The following is a 22,620-nucleotide window of genomic DNA, read 5'->3' on the forward strand; positions in this document are numbered from 1 at the left end:
CACACGTAGAGAATGAGGGCATGACGTGGGCGTAGAAATGGCCCTACGTACACAGCACTGCGGTCACGTTGGTCCTCTACATAGACGACTCTTCTCTGACGTTGTCAACAGTATACCATGTGACATGGCAAAAATTATTTAACACAACATGAGTAGTTCATGTGTTTGCTGCTTTAAGGCGTGAGTAAAACTTGAAATAAATAATTAGACGCAATAAAAAATTGTGCACGTTTTTCTTACATTTTTTTCCCGTGAAATGCTACGAGATGCGGGGCTAATGTACCAGCGTTTCACATACGTTTGGGTTCCCACGGGCAGCGCATTGAGCAGACGATTGCCGTGGAACGCTCCTATGCGTTCGCGCACTCATTGTGCTCATCTACTCTACCGCGTCTAAGCCAGCGTTTTCAAAAATCCCGCATAAACAGGCAGAAGACCACAAAATAACGCTGGTCAACAAAGCAACGCCGCTCGCGTGCATGGGGCTGGGCTTGTTCGGGCACGTCATGCCAACGTCACCTTTCGGTCGGATGCCGGAGAGGGTAGGGAAGAGGTTTGGCTTGCGAAGGCTACGCGGAGGAGCGGCAAGGGTTTCGAACTCGTCTTCTTTCAACCTCGTTTCGCGCCGCTTCAAAAAACCTGTTTTCACCGCTGGTAATGAACTGATTCGAGAAATTTTTGTGGCAAAACGTTCCTCATCGAACACCCAACAACTTTCACTGCCTAACTAAAATTCGGTATGGGGCCTGGTGAGTGGCCCTTTAAGAGTAACTTGATTGGGACACCTAACAACGAATGAATATTCGTGTGCTGTCCTAATAAAGGTGGTGTATGCAATATGTTTTACGTCGCGCGATGCATCCTGCAGCTTCTTCCCCAATAAATATAACTTTTGATAAGCTTTCGTACAAACGTTATCTATATGCTCATTCTATGTAAATTTTTGCGTAATTTTTTGCCCAATTTTTTCGTTGAGTGTGCCAAGCACGTTGAATGCTGGAAAAACGTGCACAGCCATGCGCAATTCATCCCACTAAATGGCAGCTTGTAACACTCCAGAAGAGAGAACGGAACAGCACAAAACAAGGACGCTTTAGCACCGTTGCTGCCTTTCCAATATGACCCGATGACGCGCACTTTCTAATTCAGCATGTGCCGTTACACAAATGAAATAAACAAAACACATTTAACAAAATGTAGGCACACGCAATTAGCTGCTATAAGGTTCCTTGCATGAAGGTGACTCTAGCATGAAACGTACAAGTCCGCTTCACTTGGTAAGCGGTTGCTAGCAAAAATGTTGCAAAAACTGCCTTGCTTCGGCGTTATGGGAACAAGAAATTTTGTTGAAGCGAAAATTTCATTGTTGTGAAAACGAGAAATTATACCTGATCTGAGCTAGCCAAACAAAGGAAATTTTATTCCCAGAATTCAAAAAGTATTGGCTGCTTCCTATTCTTTCCCAAGAGCATCACAATGACATTCTCACCTGTGCATTGAGACGCCATGATCAAAAGCACGCTGAAACAATGGCCGCAACGGTTTTCGTGAACGAACCTAATAGTTGCATTGATACGTTAACACCAGCAACTGTCCGCCACCAAAGTGTATTCGACAACGCCAAGATGGAGGCGGGGTATCGTGCAGTGGTGACTTTTGCCTTATTTTATGCTATTCTTATCATCCTTCACTCGTGGCTGGCTGATTTTGTTGATAATGCGGATAAACTGCCACTCTGTTACCACACTGGCCAAGCACAAACACAAGAATAAGCAATGGCACAGGAGAAAGCAGCGTTTGCGGTTGCACCTAGAAGCTGTGTGAAAGAAAGCATGAATTGAGCGACCGAGTTTCAGCTTCAGATCGTCTGCGGCTCAAAAGCAAGCCAGTGGCAAAAGCTGGGCAGTCTCATTGCCATCGCTATCGAGAATGGCAGTGCTCATGATTGGTAAACAGCGGCAGTTTCTGGTGGTGCCAATGCGTGTTTTAGTCTTTGATGTCGACGTATTTTCAGGTTTTTAAAATGTATGAAAGTGATAAAGATTGTGTTTACTGCATAGCAAGAAATATCCGAGCCTGGAATTGCTTCGAAAATTTCGTTGAAGGGGCACAGCAGAAGAAAAAGGGTTCGTTGTGGCGAGAATATTTATGCATAGACTCCTATGGACTGCCGATGAAGAACCAAGAATTTTTCGTTGTAGCGGAAATTTCGTTGAAGCGGCGTTTGTTGCAGTGGAGTTCGATTTCATTCACCCATCTCCATTTACGTTTTACCAAGTACTTCTTTAATTGTACTAAATGTTAATGCTTTGCATGTTCCCGGAAGCCCACAAGGCCAGATAGTGAAAAATGCAAATGAACTACCAATTTACACGGGCTGCTTGACGACATTGGAATTACACTGACAGTCTATTGTTGGTGCTGCTGCGGAAACACCTCGTGGGCCACCGCTGCTTGCTGTTTTAACCATTTTGAAGCTGACAGCATAGTGATTAATTATTATTGGCTTCACGCTTGTGGACGTTTTCTATATTTTGCCCATGTACCATTAAGAATGGCAGTACCTTGCGAACTGAGTGTATATGCCGCATATACGACCACAGAATCCCACACACCAGCAAGGTGGTGAAGTGCTTTAAAATTGGCCGCCTTCTTGTGAAATAGGTGCACAGTAAAGCAGTACCATGTAGGATGCTGCTCTGCACTCTAGAAAAAGCTCTAGCAGTGTCGTGAAAGTCCTTGAATGCACTTCAGTTTTCCTCTTGGAAGCCTGTCGCAACCCTGATTTGAGTGTTCTGTGTCAAGCTTAGTACTGAAGTGGTTTGAGGTGAATAGAGGAGAACAAACGACAGCAGCACGTCCTTGTTTTGTGCGCTATCATCAAACTGTGCAACACCAACCAGCTCAGCAATGTACTGTTTAGACTGAAATGTGGCTGCAGAAGTTGGTTTGTGGTCTCAACCCTTGTGTTTTGCAAGTACCGCGCTATCATCAAACTGTGCAACACCAACCAGCTCAGCATTGTACTCTTAGACTGAAGTGTGGCTGCAGAAGTTGGTTTGTGGTCTCGACCCTTGTGTTTTGCAGGTACCGGATGTACAGGAAGAGTCAGACGACAGGGTTTCCGTCACTCATCACCATATTCTCGGCACCAAACTACTTGGATGTTTACAACAACAAAGGTGTGTTCACTGCAATGGTCAGATGAGCTGCTTCAGTTGCTTAATTGTGCTTTTCCTTCTTTGGTGCAGCGGCGGTGCTGAAGTACGAGAACAATGTGATGAACATTCGGCAGTTCAACTGCTCACCTCACCCCTACTGGCTGCCCAATTTTATGGACGTTTTCACCTGGTCCCTGCCATTTGTAGGCGAGAAAGGTGAGACCTTCAGATTTAATGCGGCATGTAATATTTCAGTTTAGCTTTTTGTTTTGAAAAAAAAAAAAATACTGAGGGGCTCTCATTGCATTGTGAACTGTACGTGAATCAGGAATTCTCAAGCATTCCACCACAGAACCACACCAGGTCTCAGAACTGCTTGTCAAATAGACCCTAATGTTTGTGAAACGTCAGTTGTGGTTTCAGTGCTGACTATCCAATTTCATAAACATTACATATGTACTCCCATGATACAGCAGTCTCGTCGGGTTAACGTCAATTGTAGTTAGGTGCCATGCGCTGATGTTGATTTGTGTAGCAGTGTTCAAGGTTACCAACCTCGCGAGCACCGGGGCTTCATATCAGCTTGGTGCTTCTGGTGTTGCTAATACTTATGTTCCTGTTGGTATAGTTGTGCAAGTGCAAAGAACTGGTTATGTAAACATCTGCAACTCTTCAACTTATGTCTGTGTTTGTAACATTTATAAATATATTTAGCGTTATTTCATGACTTGTTGCTCAATAAAAAATTACAACACGGTCACATTTTTTTCTACATCCTTCGCATAATGTCCATTCCCAAGGTACGTGGGATCTGCTGAATTTTTTTCTTACATTAGTCACGGCAGCTGCATTTTTGATGGAGGTCAAAATGCTTGTGACCCGTGTGCATAGGTTTAGGTGCGCATTATAGAGCGCCAGGTAGTCTAAATTTCTGGAGCTCTTCACTAGTGTCTCATAATCATATCATGGTTTCGGGGCACTAAAACCCTTACAATTACTGTTCTTACGCTGGGAGTGGGCTCACGGTTTTGGTTGTGTAGACATGGTCAAGAGCACGATGACGCCATGGCTCACTTTTTTTTTTTTTAGTGACTGAATGGGCTCGACTAAAATGGACATATTCATTAGGTCCCCACATCGAGAGTAGCTCTTCTGGTAAATGAATCAATGGTTTGGGTTTGTTGGTGTGTAATAAATGTGCTCAAGCATTTAGTCTGATAGCTTGCCACTCGACTATGTTTGTAGGGGCCTATAAGTGTGAACTGATTCCCCTCTCTCACCCTGTGCAGTGACGGAAATGTTGGTCAATGTCCTGAACATCTGCTCAGATGATGAGCTCATGACTGAAGGGGATGACACCTTTGAAGGTAGGCATGCCATGAGTGAGGTGTTCTTTGCTTGTGGAGTGAAATTGCTGTATGTATGACGTTTCAACAGTTATGAATTGATTTTTGCTTGTTGAATACTGCAGAAACTAGCTTTTCTATGTTTTCTGACCTATGGGCATATGTAAATTTTTGATAGAATGCATTTAATTTATTGGTTGAATATATGATCAACAGTTACAATAACTATAAAGCATCTTTTTACTCATTGTAGAACTAATCAGCGAGATGCTGCATGTAGTCAAGGAAATTTCAATTAAGCAAAGCCAAGTCTGGCAGAATAGTTTTCTTTGGCATTTTCGTGGTTTCTGGAGCTTGCGTGCCATCTAGGCTTCGCAGCTTTTAATAAAAAACACTGCTTATTCCCATTTCAAAGGAATTGAGAAACACGTGGTAGCTACTCGTGTCGCTACTGGGATGTATTATCTGATGTTGCGGCAATCGTCTTCTAGTAGTTACGAGGGCATGTATAAAGGTTGAAGGCAACTCTACAAAGCTCAGCTTTCTGAAATTCTATACATTCTTGACATGCACACATTCTATAAAGAATGTGTGCATTGTCAAGTTTGTAAGTCAGCTTGCATAACTACGTAAAGCCAGGCATCTTGAGAGCTTTCCAGTTTCCTAAAATATCCTAAAGTGTAGGGTGTTTCCTTGTACAGTCACGGCCACGTCAGTGTAGATTGCACGAGCAGCCTGTTTTTCACTCTGCGGGTACCTCAAACCTTGAGGTAGTGTCGAGCTCTGAAGTGGACAACCTGACAACTAGACCACGCATGCTTCTGATACACCTCTTCAGAGCCCGAAACTGCCTCCAGGTTTCGTACCACAGAGCAAAGACCAGCTCCTCCCGCGCTATAAACACACGTGGCGGCAGCTGTACATCTTAATGCCTCATTTTGGTAGAGCCACTTGAAGGGTGTGCTCATCAGCAGCACTGCAGTGATCCGAAAGCTGCGTCAAACATCTCGCGGGATTTCGAGTGTTGTTAATCCAAAAGACCAATCCTGCTACATTTTTGCTGTTCTGTGCCAGACATGGCTTTCTCATTTTTCTGCAAACGAAACCAATCTCTTGATGTGGAAATGCCTCAGTATTCGTAGATGCTAGATGCTCATTTGCCATATATGTTTTGGCATTTTGCCTTAATAAATGCTTTAATGGGCGGGGTATGGTGTTTTGCCTTAACAAAGTGCCATATATATATATATATATATATATATATATATATATATTCTCATTGGTACACCTGTGGTATTGTGAAAAGTTGAGTGTACTGGTTGCATGGTTACTGCAAAGGAATGCAAGGGGGTCGTGCCTGTGTTGTCTGCTGCTGGCCTTTGAGTAGTGCTTGCCTGGGGCACCCCGGCGGTCTGGTGGGAAACCTAAGCCTACTTCTTGGGCCCAGTGACTTTTGGGCTAGCTTGTTTCAGGTTCTTTTGTGGAAAAAAATGCCGCCGGCGTGTCTCTAGCTTCTTTCTCTTTCTCTGTGCTCTTGTGGTGTGGTGGCGTTGGTCTGTGCTAAGACTTGGTGTGCATTCTACCTCTAGCCACCTATTTACTGTCCTTAGGTCTGTCCTCTGGAACCGAATCCCAGGAGGATAGTGAGTAAAAAACCATTTGTGCACGCCCGTGTGTGTGCGCGCAATAGCAAGCAGGACTGTGCCTTTCCTTTTTTTGTTCCTCTTGTCGTTTCCATGTCAGTGTGATTGTTGGCACCACCTCCAACATTGTTCAGCCAAAATAAGGAGCGAGGGACATTTGTCATGCGACACTGAAAAAAAAAAAAAAAAAAAAATTTGGACATGCCCAAGTACTACGAGAAAGCTTTCGTAGCTTTTGTCGTAGTTTTTGTGCATGTGTGTTTTTTACAGTAGATGGCCACTCTATCCCTTTTGCGTACATTCATAATTTGTGATCACTTCCTGGCCCTTGCACCGACCCTTGCAAACACATTGATGATTTCACTTCATCTTAAAGAGTTGAAAGGTAGGTAGGAAGATGCTTTCAATGTATTGTGCTTGGGAAAATAGTTCTTCGAATTGATAGAGCTAATGTTATCAGATAAATCCACTCAAACTTACCTTTGTCAAAACAAAGTGGTAGAGGCCCTTGTGCTTGTATTTATTCACGTGCAGCTTAAGAACCCCAAGTGGTCAAAACTTCTGGAGCCCTCCACCCTTTCCTAATAATTTCATGGTTTCGCGATAGAAAACCTCGACAGTTATTAGTACCTTTTTCAAAATCGGATGCAGTTTTCTTTTATGTAGCTTCTTAGAAGTCGCTAATTTGCATTTGCCAGAATTCAACAATCTTATTATGTAGTCACGGCTGTTGGCACATTTTTGCCTTTCATTTATTGATTACAGCTGGAAAAATTGTTCTCGGTTTCATATTACTTCGATAGTTGCCTTAAAGGCACAGTTTTCTGTTATCCTGGAGGTAACATTTCTTTGTGTGAAAATCCTGCATCAGTTTTGACTTGAAAATGTCATTTCAAAATGGAATGGTCTTAAAAGGACCCTGCAACACTTTTTGAGCATGGTCAGAAAACACTGCCTATTGGTAGTAAAGGCTTCCGACAACACGCGAGCCAAATATTATAGTGCAGCGCGGCCTGGAATTCACAGTAAATTATCTAAATCGGCTAAAAATTGCTTTTTCTTCTCTCGACAAATCACAAATATGCCCAAAAATCACACTTTTGGAAGTAGGAAGCCAATCTATCAGCCATTGGCTCATTTGAGCATGGTGCGCTGCTTGTTACAGAAATCACCGCGGGAGGCCGCTACTTGTGTCATGCGTGCGCGCTCGATCACACTGAAAAAGTAACTTATTTGAAGAAAGAAACAGAAAAAGTGCTCAAGGTCACAAGGCGCAGGTGACGTGTTTTGTCTGCCCCTCCCATCCTTCTCTGCTTAGCTTCCAGCGCTTTCGTCGGGACGAAAGAAGAAAGCATGCAATTGCAGCACGTGACAAACCTTTGTAACTCCACTCGCACTGGATGGATTCTTGAAATTTTTGTGGCGTTGAATTTGTCAGGCAATAAGCTCTTCCAGTGAATTCAGTCCATGGTTCCTTGAAACAGTGTTTCAGGGCCCCTTGAATGGAAAGAAATAGAATATGATGTGATGTGTACTGTACAACCTCTTATTGGGACCCACTTTCATTTTCGGTATACGGAGTGTTTTTTGAGCTAGAAGAATAGATATGCCACCCCCCCTGATAGGTTTGGAAAACCTTTTTTTTTTTTTACATAGTAAAGCAGCGTCCAAAAAGTTCAAAGCAAAAGATCAAGTACACAAAACAGGCATTGGTCCTGTGTACTTATTTATAGAGAGGTTAAAAAAAGTGCAGTACTCGTGGCTTAAGCAGGAATGTGGAATCACCACCTGTGGCAAGTGGCACCAATGTCTGTGGCATTTACTGGGGTCAGCCGCACCAAAGTAGAAAAAAAAAATACACTGTGAAATCTACGACTTAGTGGCCAACTCCGGTGATTTTTTGACCATGTCAGGGCAATGGTGATGTTATGTTCTTGAGACACTCTTGTCACACTCCCAATAGCTGGAAGGCTCAACAAATGTGAAAATAAAAGCCACAATACTAAAATCAAACCTCCACTGAGTGCATTTCTCTGTACTATGTAATACTTTGCCAGAACCTGCTTAATTGTTCATGATGTTGCCAGATGGCACAACTTGTCCAGGCCATCCAAGTTTGTGCCTGCAACGATCGGCTGAAACGTTTACGCTGTTATGCTAAATACATGGCAAATCGTATGCGGCCCACAACGCAACAAACACCACTTGCCACCCATCGCATGCTGACCATCACGGAAAAGGAAATCGCACGCTCAACCAAGGAAGCACTAGCCAAACCCACGCGATCCGTATCATACAAGCAGATGCTGCAGGGACACATCAGTTTCGTCACTTCAGCTTTGCAAGAAATCAATGTCACGTACACAATGTTGCCATTAATTCTGGCAAGCGAGGTGGGCGTTTGGAGACAAGCTACAAAATTATTTCGGAAAGAATTTGTGAAACTATCAAGCCTGTCATTTGGCATGAATGGTACAAGTATGCAAATGAATGTACCCAGTGAATTTCGTTGACATCCATGAACATTTAAAAATTGCCGGAGTTGTCCTTTAACGAAGGGAGATTGCAGCATGAACTAAAAAAAATGGACCTTTGACGTTGATTTGCTTGTGTTCTAATAAACCACTCATAGTAAAGGTAACATCATTTAAAATTTTAAGAGGACAATTTCTGAATCTAAACAGATTTGTTGTTCCACTTAAGCTTGCCTATAAGATGTTAATGTGAACTAGCAAGCAGCAAAAATAGATGAGAGTGGAACACGCGTAAAAATTAAGTTTCTGTGTCACTTCAGCTCGTCTTAATCATTTGCAACAAGAAATGCAGACAAAGAAAAGTGATGTGGTGGTAAGTCGACAGTCACATTGAGATGGCATTCCTGTTCTGCATTGTGCTGCAGTTTCTTGCGGCATGCCTTATATCTAACTACTGCAATGTTGGGATGGACCGGGGTTGTTCTTTGTGGAGCTTTTTTGCAGGCACTGGTTGTCTTGGCTTCTCTTGCCTGTGCTCTTGTCATTGTTGCTTTCTCACACACACAAAAAAAAAGCTCTGCTCTACGTTTTGCTTGCTCCTGTGTATGGAGCGAGTGCTGCTTGTCTTTCGTAGGCTGCAAATCAATGAGAAAGCTCTGGTGCCTCACTTTCCGAATGGAATAAGCAGCATGCTTGTAATCTGTGGCAGAGCTCTTGAGAGAATCAAACTGAGCTCCAGCCTCACTTAGTGATGGCACCAGCTGTGCTGCAATGCTGACATGCGTAGAGGAGTAGCGTCCAACCATTTTTCATTTAGCTTATGATCCGCACCATTATTGTGTGTGCTTGCTTTCGGCACCAAGCAGTCGAGTTCTGGTAATTCACATTGATAAACTAAGAATTGATGGTTTGCATATTGCATGGGTGCCGTTTCGAATGTGGTCAATACGGAGATAAAATTGATCGTAGTCTAGTTGATGTTTACCGTATTTTCATATGCATAACCCGTCCGCATAAAATCCGCACCCCTACAAGGCAACTGAAAAAAAAAAACAAAAAAACACCTGGTGTATTGTTCGCACATTTGATACACAGAGAGGCTGCCTGAAAGCTTCTTCTATTCAAGCAACAGAGCACCTATGTAGACAGAAAAAGCTTATATTTAGCAAGTAAAATGCACTGATTGTTACTGCTCTCGCTAGAGCTCTCACTTCAGCCGCAGTCCGCACGGTTGTACACAAAGCCATCATCAGTTCTATCAGTGTGAGAAGCCGATAATCACTGGCATAACATCGTCCGCTGTTCGTTTGAAGCCGTTGCAGCAGTTTCATGAAGCAATGCAGCAGTCCGCACGGTTGTACTCAAGGCCATCATCAGTTCTATCAGTGTGAGAAGCCGATAAGCATTGGCATAACATCGTCCGCCGTTCGTTTGAAGCCGTTGCAGCAGTTTCATGAAGCAATGCAGCTGTTGTGCCGGAAGCTAGTGCGCCTGGAAGTCTGCACAAGGAAGCGAGTAGTGCGTCCCTGAAGGACAACTAACTTTTATTTCAGCTATTGTGCAGCACTACAGCTCGGTCGGGCACCGTTGCACCACTTCGCTTTCCCACACGCAACGCGATAACATTTCACTGAAAACATGGCGAAGGGTGTCTAGCTGCTGGTGTGTGATCGTGAGGTCGCCACACAGCCATCCACGGCTCACATGGCACTTATGAGGTAGCCCTAGCTCCCTCAATAGTTGCAGCGCTTCTACTTGGGTCAGCCCAGTTGATGCGGCACGACCCCTACTTCTCACTTCTTCAGTGAACTTCTCTAGCTACGCCTCCACCTCATGGTAAACGTTGGTCCTGGGGCAAAAAGACAGCGCCATGCTCGGTTTTAAGCTCTCCTTTTTCACCCACTGCTGTACTCAGGACACATCATGCAGTCTTCCCGCTTTGTGAGTAGTCTTCCCGCTTTGTGATTTTCAAATTTCTTGGTGATGGCCATTAGCTTTTGTTGTGTGGTGACTGACTGGCACCGAAGAATACTGGTGATGACAGAACAGATCGATCTACGCAGATGTCGTGATCGAGTGGTATCAGTGAGACAGAAAAAGGCTTAGCTTACTTAATGCAACTGCGTAGGGGCTTTGTGACTTAACCTTCATTGCTGTGAGGCTGCAATGATAGAAAAATCCCGCGTAGTATGTGCACCCCAATTTTGCCACTGAAATTTTCCCATTCTTGGTGCGGGTTATACGTGCGAAAATATGGTTACTGAGGTCAACTGAAGTAATGAAAGGGTGACAATATTCGACAGTGCGGGCACCCTGGCCAAGCAAGTAGATTTGGAATTGGTTTGTTTGTCTTGGTCTCTTTAGTGCATGATGTGTGAAACTTGAAATCTGAGGGCCAGTAAAATGCAACTCATCTCAGTGTGGCAAGTGCAGGCAGATCCTGGAAAACCAAGCTTGATAAAACTGTGGTTGTTGGGGCAGCATTGCTGCAAGCTGTGCACGCATTTTAATGGCGAGATTTTTGTGTACATGCACTATTCTTCATAACAGAACCTTCATGTACTGACAAGCTTATTGGAATGTCACAAATGCATGCCAACATTTGTATGGCTTGACAGGGAACTTTTTTTTTTTACTGCAGTTTGTGGCCTTGTCTGATATGCCGAAATTCAATTGTAAATGCTCAATGTATCGTACAAGAAGAGGTAGCATTTTTTAGCAATTTTAGCATTCTTCAAAACACCTGCTTGAAATTGTAAGGAACTAGTGCCCCACAGCTTTGCAGCACCCAAGATCACCTGTGCTCAAGCTTAGGTGACATTGACATTGACAGCGCAGTTTTCCAAGAGGGGGGGCCCCACATGCGGTAAAAAATGAAACGATGTGGGTGCTTTGGTACGAGTCCTTCTCTAGAAAAAGGAAAGCATTCCTGACAGCCATAGGCACCTCGAGAGCAGCCTGAAAACAAAGGAGCCCTCGTCTGGTGCCATTCAGTATCTTGAAAAGCAAATTATATCTTGAAGCACGGACGCACACAGGACAACCAGACAACGTAAACATTACTTCATTGTCATGGGACCTTTAACTAGATGTCATGAATCCTGAAGCAGTTGTTGAGCAGCGTTTATCTTGAGTTGGTAAGATTGTTCGGGGTATCCATGTAAGGTGCACCCAGATGAAAAGCTCAAATACTACATTTACTTGAATCTAACATGTACCCAGTTTTCGCAGGTTTTAATGAAATAAACAGCTGAAAGTATAGTTGGATTTTCATTATAATACTATCGCATGCATTTGTGTAGACAGGGAAAAAATGTGAAGCGAAAATTGTCTTCATAGAATGCGAATTCCAGTTGGGTGTCCAAGTAATTAATTGCCTGTTACTTGATTGTGCAATTTTTCAGACTTGCTTGAAAATTATTGTGCTCTTGTGGCCCCATAAATTCAATGTAAAAGAGCTAAAACGTTTTCTCGTTCGATTTTACTGTGAAACCTGTAATAAGACACAATAGCCAATTTAGTTGGTGTAGCTGTCGCACACAATGAGAAAGAAGAAATAAAGAGGCAAGGTTCGAGTGGTGTTTGAACCAAGGCACTCAGCATGGCAGTTTGGTGTTCTCCACGCCTGTGCTTGAAACTCTTATCGCAGTCAGAACCTGTACAGGCATCACGTTGGGCAAGGAGTCTCGCTAGCTGATGTAATGCAGTGAAATAACACCAGGTTTCGCCCAATGGAGGGTTCAAAGCGTTCCACCAAATTAAAGGGCTTGACCATAAACAGCAGCCGCAGCATTCAATTATTATAAGTGCACAGGGACTCGTAGCATGTACTGCACTACTTTAAGCCTTCTGCACCTTTTTAATAGGAGACTACCTGAACACACTGGGCCGCCATTGGCTGCCGCCTTGTTGTGCAAGACCGTGTTCGAGCGCGCAACGCTTCGCAGACACGCAAGCAGCTTGCTGTCAGATTTTTTGCGGGTCGTGGGCACGAAGAAATCTTGCTGTATTGTTGTTACCAAGTGTACGGGGCAGCAAGAATAGCGCTGTTGTGACCATACTGCACGCTTTTATTAAAAGCCAGCCCAAAAGCGCATCCGTCTGCTGCCAGGACTGCTAAAGTATCGCAGTGTACATCACTTGCAGAAAGCTCGACATCGCTGCGTAACCCAACAACCTACTCTCCGTATGTGTGCATGGTCTGAAGTAAAGTGGGCGTATTCTACAGCAAGTGGATTGGCAGGCACTGTGTTTGCCAAGTAGGCGAAGCACTGCATACAACTAGCGAGTAGATAACTTGGCTTTCTGAGACCGTACCGTGTTAAAACTGCGTCAGTGTTCGCTTAGAAGCAGGCTGAAGAGCACATGTATTACAGACAGCCAATTATGCCCGTTCTGTCGCTATACCATGCTGTGTATCCCGTACCCTGCAGTAGTTTCGAAATGCTCTTTGACTTCGCCGCTGCTTGCTATTGAATGGTCGTGCCAGAGTGACGGAATATTTTGTGCACCTTGGCAGAAATGGCTTTGTGAGCGGCACTCTAGGCAATATTTGCTGTAGTGCTGTGTTCATTGGTTTGTTGGCGGCAATGGCACTCATCGGGATATGCAAATTTGTAGCTTGTGGTTAATGCATAGTACCGTAATTACTCGAATCTAACGCGCACCTTTTTTCCGGTTAAGCGAGTTCATAATCGCATGCGCGTTGGAATCGAGTACGGAAAAAAAAAAAATGAATACGGTCGTTCTATTGCCATCGGCATTCCGAATGGCTGCCCCCTACGAGCGTCGGCATGACGCGTCGGCCATTTCTGCCTATGTGTTTCCCATGTGCGGCACTTCATACGTGTGCTGAGGAGTTAGTCATCTTGGTGTGTATTAGCATCGACGGCATAGAAGCGCCGACTCCAAAAACTCGACGAGTGCACAACGGTGCCGCTTTTAAAAAACAGTCATCGTGTGTGCCGAAACGGACGTAAATCGGGCTGCATTGCGGTCATTCGGAGTTCCCGAAACGTGCGTGCGGGACTGGTTGAAACAAAAGCAGAAGATTGTCGACAGCAAAGCTTCACGCAAAGGCTTCAGTGGACCACAGCAAGGTCGGTTTCCGCAAATTAAAGAGCTGCTCGGCGAGTATGTGCTTGAGCAGCAAGCGGCACGGCGGCCCGTGACGACAGAACTGCTCCAAGTGCGGGCTATGCAGTTAGCCTTAGAAAAAGGTCTAATGCGGAGCCAGTTTAAAGCGAGTAGGTGCTGGCTAACTAACTTTATGAAGAGGAAAGGCTTTTCCCTCCGAAGGGGAACGGGCATATGCGAAAAGTTTTGCGGAGGAGTACGATGAAAAGCTTCAGCTTTCAGAGGTTCGTCCTAAACTTGCGGCACAACAACGGCTACCTGCTTGGGCAAATCGGGAATGCCGATCAGACGCCTCTTTACTTCGACATGCCTGGCACCGCATATGTCGAGAAGGGGGCGAAGCAAGTTCGCGGGCTGACATCGGTCCACGATAGAACTACAGTGACGGCAATGCTCTGTTACACGTCATATGGGCACAAGCTTCGCCGTACCTCATATTTAAATGGAAGACGCTCCCGAAAGGAGTCGGTTTTTTGAGTGGTGTGATCGTGCGGGCCAGCGAGAAAAATGGGTGCGCGTTGCAATCGATGTCTTACGTTTTTTTTTTTTTTTTTTTGTCGTGGAAATCGGGTGCGCGTTACAATTGAGGGCGCGGTAGGATCGAGTAAATACGGTATGTTTATTGCATAGTTATGCCGCCTTTCCCAGCAGCTACCTATTAGGGAGTTTTCACTGTAGAGCACAAATAGCAAAAGGTCAGGCGTCGTGTACACTTTTACAGCAGTGAACTCTTAGAGCCACAAACTAGGAGGCACAGCAAATGACCACCTCCAATTACTTTCACAAAACAAAGTTCCTTACGTCCCGGTTGTGCGTTTCGTTAATTCGAAAATTCGCTTCATTTAAAGATATTTTACAGTCCCAGTGAGGTTGACATAACCAAGCTTTACTGTAATTGTAAAAAAATAGACAACTCCAATGTGAAAATAAGCACCTGAAGTTCGAAGATTGCAGTGCTGGTGTGCTCTACAAGGTGCCACTCATGTGGTAATGTGTGCGTGGGTCAGTTGGGATTCTATGCCAAGCCTTAAAAAACACTAGCATTCCCTGCAGACAGGTGCCCATTTAGCTCAATAGTGCAGAAGGTGCAATTGTCAAGTGTTTTAAAGAATTAGCACTAATGTTTTCTGTACAGTCATTGGTTTCACAATGCATTATTAGCATTTTTTGTGTAACCTTGTTTAGCACTGAAGTTATGTTTGGATTTGGCGTCGTGATTGTAGGTCTGCAAAAGACATGGAGCTTTCCAAAACTCGCTGAAGAAATATATTTCGTGCTAGGGGCTCACTCGGACTCGTGAAAAATTGCCTGTGCTCTGTTGATGTAATTTAGGTGGTTGCTGTGCATGTTGTACACTGCGCATGATTTTTTTGGTATCTGCTGTTTACAGAGTGGAGTAACGCAATAAATGATGTCAGTTGAGAGTAACACTTTGTTTTATACCAGAATTCTTTGCAAAATTGTAATTATTTAAGGTAGCAGCTATCTTGCCAGTGTACTTGCAGTAGCTGCCTCAAGGGAGTTTACAATGTGCTCTAGCAAGACCGCTCCTTCAGCTTTCACTGTGCTGTGTGTTCTGTGCAGCCCGGGTGTTTTTTAGGAGATCCTGCTCGAATATCGGGTTCAAAATGGCATTAATTGAAGCCACCGCTGCTGCCACGTTAAGCATTTTGTAGGATTGAAGAGGCACTTTTTGCGAGTTGCCGTTTGTAAGCATAGGGGATCTGAAAAGGTAGCTTTGCCACATCACCCAGATGGCTGCTGTCATGGAATGTGCGGCAACACCATTACAGATAAGCACAGGAAATTCGCAGAGGCGTGACAACGGCTGGCAATAAATGCGCAGCAGGACTTAGTCGCCGCCAACCCTATTACGGTGCGCATCTTCTAGGCTTGTGCGAATATTTGATTGCTTCGAAGTGAACGAGTAGGTGTATGGTAAGACTTAAAAGGCCACTCACCACCCTGTGTTCAAAAATGAGCGGATCGTTTTTCTTCTTCGCACATGTGATGCATCCTCCTCACCCCTTAATTCATAAAAGCACGTGAACAATGTGGGCACTAAGCATTCGAGCCTATCAGAATTTTGGGCTTCTTCACTACATGCCGTCTTCGCCTCTTGTGCAGTTGTAAACACATGAAATGAAGCGTGATCGATTGATTGTGCAAGATATTCTTGTGAAACAAGGAAGAATGGATGGGCGGTTGCATAGCAAAACAGTGCAGGAGACAAATCATATCTGTTATTTCGCGTATATAGACCAACCGAAAGCATTTACACTATAGAAAATGTGGCAACGAATGCCTGCGTCACAAAAGTGCGCAAGAAGGACAAGAATTATCCGGAGAGAATATTGCACTAGTTTTTTGTATTTTGAGAAGCTGCTGAGTATCCCTTTAACCACCGACAACCCTATTACGGTGCGCATCTTCTAGGCTTGTGCGAATATTCGATTGCTTGGAAATGAGCGAATAGGTGTATACAGTTGAACCCCTTTATAAGAGAAACTGATGTAAGAGACAGATGGGTATAAGAGACATCGGTGTGCCGGCATGAAAATAGGTGTTGATTAGAAAATGCAGGCGTGGTGCCCTGCTTATAGTAGACACTTCACATAAGGCACAAGAACTGCTGCCCCATGCATGCCTCCTATAAAGGGCTTCAAGTGTATTAGGTCCACATGTAACCCTCTGTAACGGTTGTTTCACTGCAGCGGAGGGGTGGCAACCCATAAAAAACACTCATCTAGGGGAAATGTGCACTGGCATAAATCGCCACTTCAAGGTTAAATTAATATGTGACCCGCGAATCGATTCATCATTTCTTTAGTTTAAAAGAGTGTTATGCCGGCTTATGTACTTTAAATATAGTAAATTTCAAAACTTGGAATCTTTTACGGGTTATGTGCATTCTACCGAAAGTCCGATCCTGCAATTATTCCAAGTTCTTTTCACTTTGAATCAAAATGAATGGTCTTAGCATTGGTCTTGTTTCAATTTTCTTTACTACATGTGGTGCATACTACTCAAATTCGATTAGAAGTTATTTAAACCAAGTCACTATTCACTTGGAATTCGATACAAAGCTTAAATTCACTATTCGCACAAGCCAAGCATCTTGAGCAAACTGTTTGGTTTTACTTGTGGCCATTTACAGTTGCAGGCATCTTGTGTGCTTTTAAGAGTCCCCGACGTTCACAGCTGCCTAATGTAAGATTGCTCAGTGCATCGCACGGATGTGTTGTTTGGCCGAATGCAAGCAGATCACGATCTATATACTCGCATGTGGTCTGGAATTGAATGGGGATGATGAACGATAGTGGCTACGGTAAGCACACACATATGTTGCATACTAGTTGCATACTAGTTGAGCTCAAGTGACATCCTGCACGCCGCTAAAATGATCGGCCTCATACAGCAGCACACATTCCTTTTGATTAAATAAGAGGCCTTGGTACAATACTGCGTGCATACACACGAGATGATTGTCAGTTTTTGGTGAGCCTCCACATGTCTCCACTGGCGTAGCATCTATGAGCCATGGCACTGTCATGCGAAAGAGCTTTCTTTCTTTTCCGTGTTTTGCTCATATTAGCGCCGATTGTCATGTGACACAAATTTAGGAAAGGCGATCAGCACAAAATTTTGCAGAGTTCTTAACAGTTACCGAACATATTCACGAGAGCCTGTGTGAGCGCTGAAATGTCTGATGAGTGTACTGGAATTCTTTCAGAGCCATTTTTGATATGGCTTGGGGGATTTGACTACTCGAGCAAAGTAAAGAGAAGGAGCGGGAATTAGTTTCTTTTGAGTGCCTGACTTTTTGGACGATTCGATGGTCCCCAGGAGTCCCGAAATTTTGACATTGACTGAACTTATCAAATGCGAAGCATTTTTCAGTAAGCATTTTTCAGTGAGCATGAGCATTTTTCAGGTTTTTGAACGCATTTGAATTCAGTGAACAGAGGACAGCTTGTCTGCCTGTCTCTGTCCATTTATCGTATGCGAATCCACCAAGGGGGCAAAAGGGGGTAGCACCCCCTTTTGACCCTTTGGTGGCACCCTCCCACAATTTTTACTTCTACGCACATCGCTGCAGTTTAGCGTGCACTCTTTTGTAATGAAACTACTATCTGCTCAAGCGCGAGTGCCGACGTTGCATCAGATTATGAACTACCCGTTACACGCCAATGAAAAAACCAGACGAGCCCATGACAAATGCACAACTGCTTTTCAAGCATACAAGCAATGAGGTACATTTTTTGACTATTTTTAATGTGTTCGCATGGGTTGTGGGTTGTTCCATGCTTGGTGGACAACTCTACAGTGGCACAAAGTGACCACAGTGTCATGAAGTGTGCTACTTTCAGGGGCAGGGGTACATCATGAATTAATTTTGGTGCCTTATGAATTCATTTCAGTGAACCGCTACCCCGGTTCACTGAAAGAACAAGTGCTGCAAGTTGTCAAAAAAAGAAGTCCAACAAATGCCCACTTTTGCCAGTGAGGGATCGAGAGGTTGGCATCGCACAACATTTAGTCAAAATTATCTGCTCGGTTCCTCGTGTAACAAAATTCGCGCTCATCCCCCCTGAGCATAACGCGCTTCTAGGAAACGACACCATTCATGAGCGTCTGAGCGTGCGTGTGCTGCTGCCATCGCCTAGCGGCTCACCGCAATGTGATGGCATGTGTGCGGATTTTTCCTCAAGTGTGTAACAGCCTGCACATTATTGACTTTAAAAGGGTTCAGATCACTTTTGTATAAGCCTCAATCATGTGCCTTAATAATTTCAAGAAGTTGCTCAATTTATCTTCTGGGGTTCCAATACTTTGTGCCCCATAGAAAAATTTCCTGGTCGACCTGCACTACTCATATACACTGGCGCACAAGAAAAGTGCAGTGCAGCTATGTGTTGCATACAGAATAATTTTTTTTACATGAGCTTCCATGACGATCAAATAGCATCACTGCTTTGACTTCATTGGGAACAGATACAATTTACACAGTTAGCAGTCAAGCATGAACCAAACCTACATGAACACACAAACTTGCTCAATCGCCATTTTGTGATGGCATTGGTACTCTATCGACCCTTCTCATAGGAGTATGGCATATCGAGCAAGAAATTTAAGGCCTTGTCTTATAGAAAAAGAAAGGTATGTATTGAATTCAAGTGAACACAGTATATACTGCTTGTTCTTGACGATATGGTCAATTGTGATCAGAGAAGTACAGATAAAAGTTGCTGACAATGTGTGAATTATTTTCAATTTCATTTTAGCTGTAGTGCAGAATAGTTAATTCATGAGATCACGGCTGCTAACCTCGATTTGCCCCAGCAAAATCGGGGACCCTTATTCATCGGTGTTCAAAACGTATGTGAATGTAGCCACTCCTTGGGTGAAACTGGTGCATGATTAGATGAGCTATGCTGAGGGTTTTGCTGCTTTGAAATGAGCAGACTCGCTGATTTTCAGCTCAATAGTCAATGTGCCAGTTAAGTTCCCTTGATGAGTCTGAATAATTTCAGAATAGCCACTGGAAAGGTGCCTTTCTGGCATAGGACATATTGCATTTTCAGAGTTTTGCCCAACGTTCTTAGGATTTTGTTCGCAACTGCTGTGCGAGTTTGGTTCATCGGTCTATTCATGCTTGGATCAAATCTGTTTGCACTATAGTGGGTAATTTCACGTGCCTTTCTGCAGCATTTTGAGTTAACCTGTTTTTCAGAGATAGGGCACGTGCGTGTCTAAAGCTTTTGCAATTGTTTAGCACTTTTTTTGTCTTGAGTTTTCTGTTAACCTTAATTTTGTTTGTGCGTGTGGGTGGTTGCCAGCTTCATCTTTAACATGTGGATGAGAGCGTGCATTTTTTCGTTTCTGACACTGGTTTTCCTGTTTGTTTTTCTTTTCATCTTATGTTTTGCCCCCTCCATTGCGCGATAACCCCAATAACCATGACACGTAAGTGCACAATTTTGTTTTGTCTAGCTGTGTCTGTCTCGTCCTTGTCTTGGTGGTCTGGCTTCAGTAGTGCGTGTGTCCTTGTTGGTTGGTTTTGTGCCCCCCTTCCGACTTGGCTGTTGTGGTGTAGCCATAAGGCTGGCAATCCGCATGTCTGCCGAGCACATCATTTGGCACAAGTAACTTTACGGCTAATCAATTGGAACATTGTGCTTGTCACGGGAATAGCCAGAATTGATACTCTTCCATTATAACCTGTGCTGCTAGCCCAGCACTCCTGCTCAGCTAAACTAATTTGTACAAGGCTTTTACTGCAACAGAGCCTTCAGTCCCTGCTTTGTGCAAATGTACGCATTGCCATCCTTTTGATGCCTGCCCACTGTTTCCTAGCTGCACCTTTGTGAGGAACAAGGTCTTGGGCAAGAGGGCCATTCCCTCAGAGACTACTGCTTGGAGTTGCATTAATTGTAAACCTTCGTTAAACTGATTATTGGTCATGGTGAAGTTTACTTTCCCTCTTGTGTTCTCGATTAAATATAAGTACATGCAAGGAAACTTGGTTTTTTTATTAGCATATTTGGAAACTTTGTGTGGCATTGAAGTAAATTAAAAACACTGCTAGCTTCGGGTATGTTGCTTCATTATGCTTTGAGGCATTCACATTGGGCACCTTTTAGGCGGAATATTTTGAAATCACCTGGGGTAGACTGAACAATTACTGTCCCTTAATAGGGTTGCTAAACATTGCTATTACTATTGTAAAATTAAAATTCATTATAGGCTCTAAAGTGAAATTCAAGTTGGAGCATGGACATTTCCTTTATACTTGTAACAATTTTCGAGGATGACTCTAGTTTTGCAATATGTGCCATCATACTTGCAGTACAATGTGCCCTTGTTCTTACGTTTGTAACAGACTACCTTTTTATACATTCAAGCCCTAAAATAACTGGCAGGCCATTAATCAATCTTACCTACTGTAGTGTCCTACCAATTTGCATGTGTGTATCTTGTAAAGTACATTTAGTACAGGATTTCATGTGGTATTGTGTTGCTGTATTGTTTCGTTTTAAAAAATAGAAAAATCAACGTTCAGTCAAACCTAAGTTTCTTCATCATTCAGTTAAATCGATTGTTGGCATCTTTACTGTAGAGCTGTTAATCCTAAATTAGGCTGGAACACAATTTTTGTACTGGTCATTTTGTTTGAGCTCAGGCTATTTTGAAACTAGTGTTGTCCTGAACTTGTTCCAAGCAAATGACGTAATTACAAGAGATAGGTACCTAGTTGAACTTTGTCAGTTTTAATTTTATTTAATTTGCACAATTTAATTTTATTTAATTTGCACAAGAGGCTTGGCACATTTCATCGAGTTTCGCCTGTACTGCGCAAAAGCAGTGGCAGTATGAAAGGAAGTCGTTGAGGCTTTAAAGGCAGTTGAGTGTCATTTGGCTGCAATAGATTTTACATCAAAAGGAGTTTGGAAGGCATACTTTTGACAGAAAAGTTGAACTTGACCCTCTGAAATATTTTGGCACATTCATATAAAGAAAGTAACAGGTGCACTTATTGCTGTTTGTGTTCTGCTTACTGATAACAAGGAACTCAAAAGGTCGTTATGTTTTAAGCCTTGCCTCTGTATTAGCTTCGAAGTTTAGTGCATTCTTAAAGGCATTTGCAACATCCAAATGTTGACTTCTGAAAGTCTCGCTGAATGATGCGAAAGAAGAAAAACAGCAGTTTTTAGGCTTTACAACAATAGGGACTTTTAGCTTGTACGTATACTTCTTTATGTTACCATGTTACCGCATACCGGATAGAATCTGCGCATGTGTGGGTCTTAACAGAATGTAAACCTTTACGTTTCCCGCCCGATCTTGCAAATCTACCTTTGTTCGTAGGAACTCGCCGTATTCGCACTGCGGAGACTCGAGCCTAAATTTGAAATAAGCTGAAGTGCGAGTGCCAATGGCGGTTACACTGTTTCATTCGGATTACCAAAGCTAGAATATCCTAGGACATAGACGCCCTAAACGTGTGAGCCCTCGACAATCTGGATAGGTGGGCAATCTCGCAGGGCCATAGTGAACCAGCCAATCACAAAATTGTTATTGCAGAAACATCAAGCAAAAATCGTGCAGCGGTGTTATTACAAATGAGTAACCTTCTTATGCATTTTCACCTCAAAAACATTACTCGTAAGCCAACGTGTTCATGACTGGTTGCACGAAGCGTCCCAAAATGTCGATACCATCGTAGCATTAACCTTGTATCTTCCAGCCTTTTGCGAATACGAGGGTACTGTACAGGCACTATACACGATAAAAAAAAGTTTTGTGATTTTGCCACAACGATGATTCAATCCTATGTATGTTGAATGCAGTTAGCATCACTATTTAGGGCTTACAGAAATGTAAAGGTATGTATGTTTACGTACGTACGTAAATATTTATGTTTGAGGAGCTAGAATGTGTAAAGATATACGTTCCGGTAAGACTAAACGAAGATTTAAAGCCCAGTTGAAAGACTTGCTGCTCAAATTGATATACACGAGCTGCATTTCAGGCAGAGCAAAATGATGAATGTGTTTTCATAAACTGCTTCGTCTCTCAGCTCGCTCAGCTCCCTTTCCCAAACAACTACCAATGGCGAATGGGGCAAAGTCCTTGTGGAAGGGCGAGAAAGGAAAGGGCACCCTGCATGTGCCGTGTGACATCACGGCTCTTTGTGGTGTGCAGCCGTAGTGTGCTAACAGACCACCAAAAATACTGTTCAAACATAAGCTGCCTGTTGTAACATTCGCGTCTTCCGACTAGAATTTTAATGATTTCATCAGTCTTTCTTCATTTTTGTTCAGTATCCTTTCAAGTTTTTAGCTGATGTTGAGCTCTT

The 22,620-nt window shown here is 43.5% G+C and overlaps 1 protein-coding gene across 4 annotated transcripts in view; it reads left to right on the top strand.

Annotated features, from left to right (window-relative positions):
- Positions 1-22,620, top strand: part of LOC119160794 (serine/threonine-protein phosphatase 2B catalytic subunit 2) — a 124,580-nt gene that overhangs the window by 69,467 nt on the left and 32,493 nt on the right. For 2 of the 4 annotated variants that reach the window (XM_037413031.2, XM_037413032.2), the window contains exons 7-10: positions 3,088-3,182; positions 3,252-3,377; positions 4,451-4,528; positions 6,118-6,150. In XM_037413031.2, coding sequence (XP_037268928.1) covers positions 3,088-3,182; positions 3,252-3,377; positions 4,451-4,528; positions 6,118-6,150 — 332 coding nt within the window. The remainder of the gene's footprint in view (positions 1-3,087; positions 3,183-3,251; positions 3,378-4,450; positions 4,529-6,117; positions 6,151-22,620) is intronic. The other 2 variants (XM_037413033.2, XM_037413034.2) reach the window with 1 other exon arrangement.

Source organism: Rhipicephalus microplus, chromosome X (genome assembly GCF_043290135.1).
Source record: "Rhipicephalus microplus isolate Deutch F79 chromosome X, USDA_Rmic, whole genome shotgun sequence".
NCBI lineage: Eukaryota > Metazoa > Arthropoda > Arachnida > Ixodida > Ixodidae > Rhipicephalus > Rhipicephalus microplus.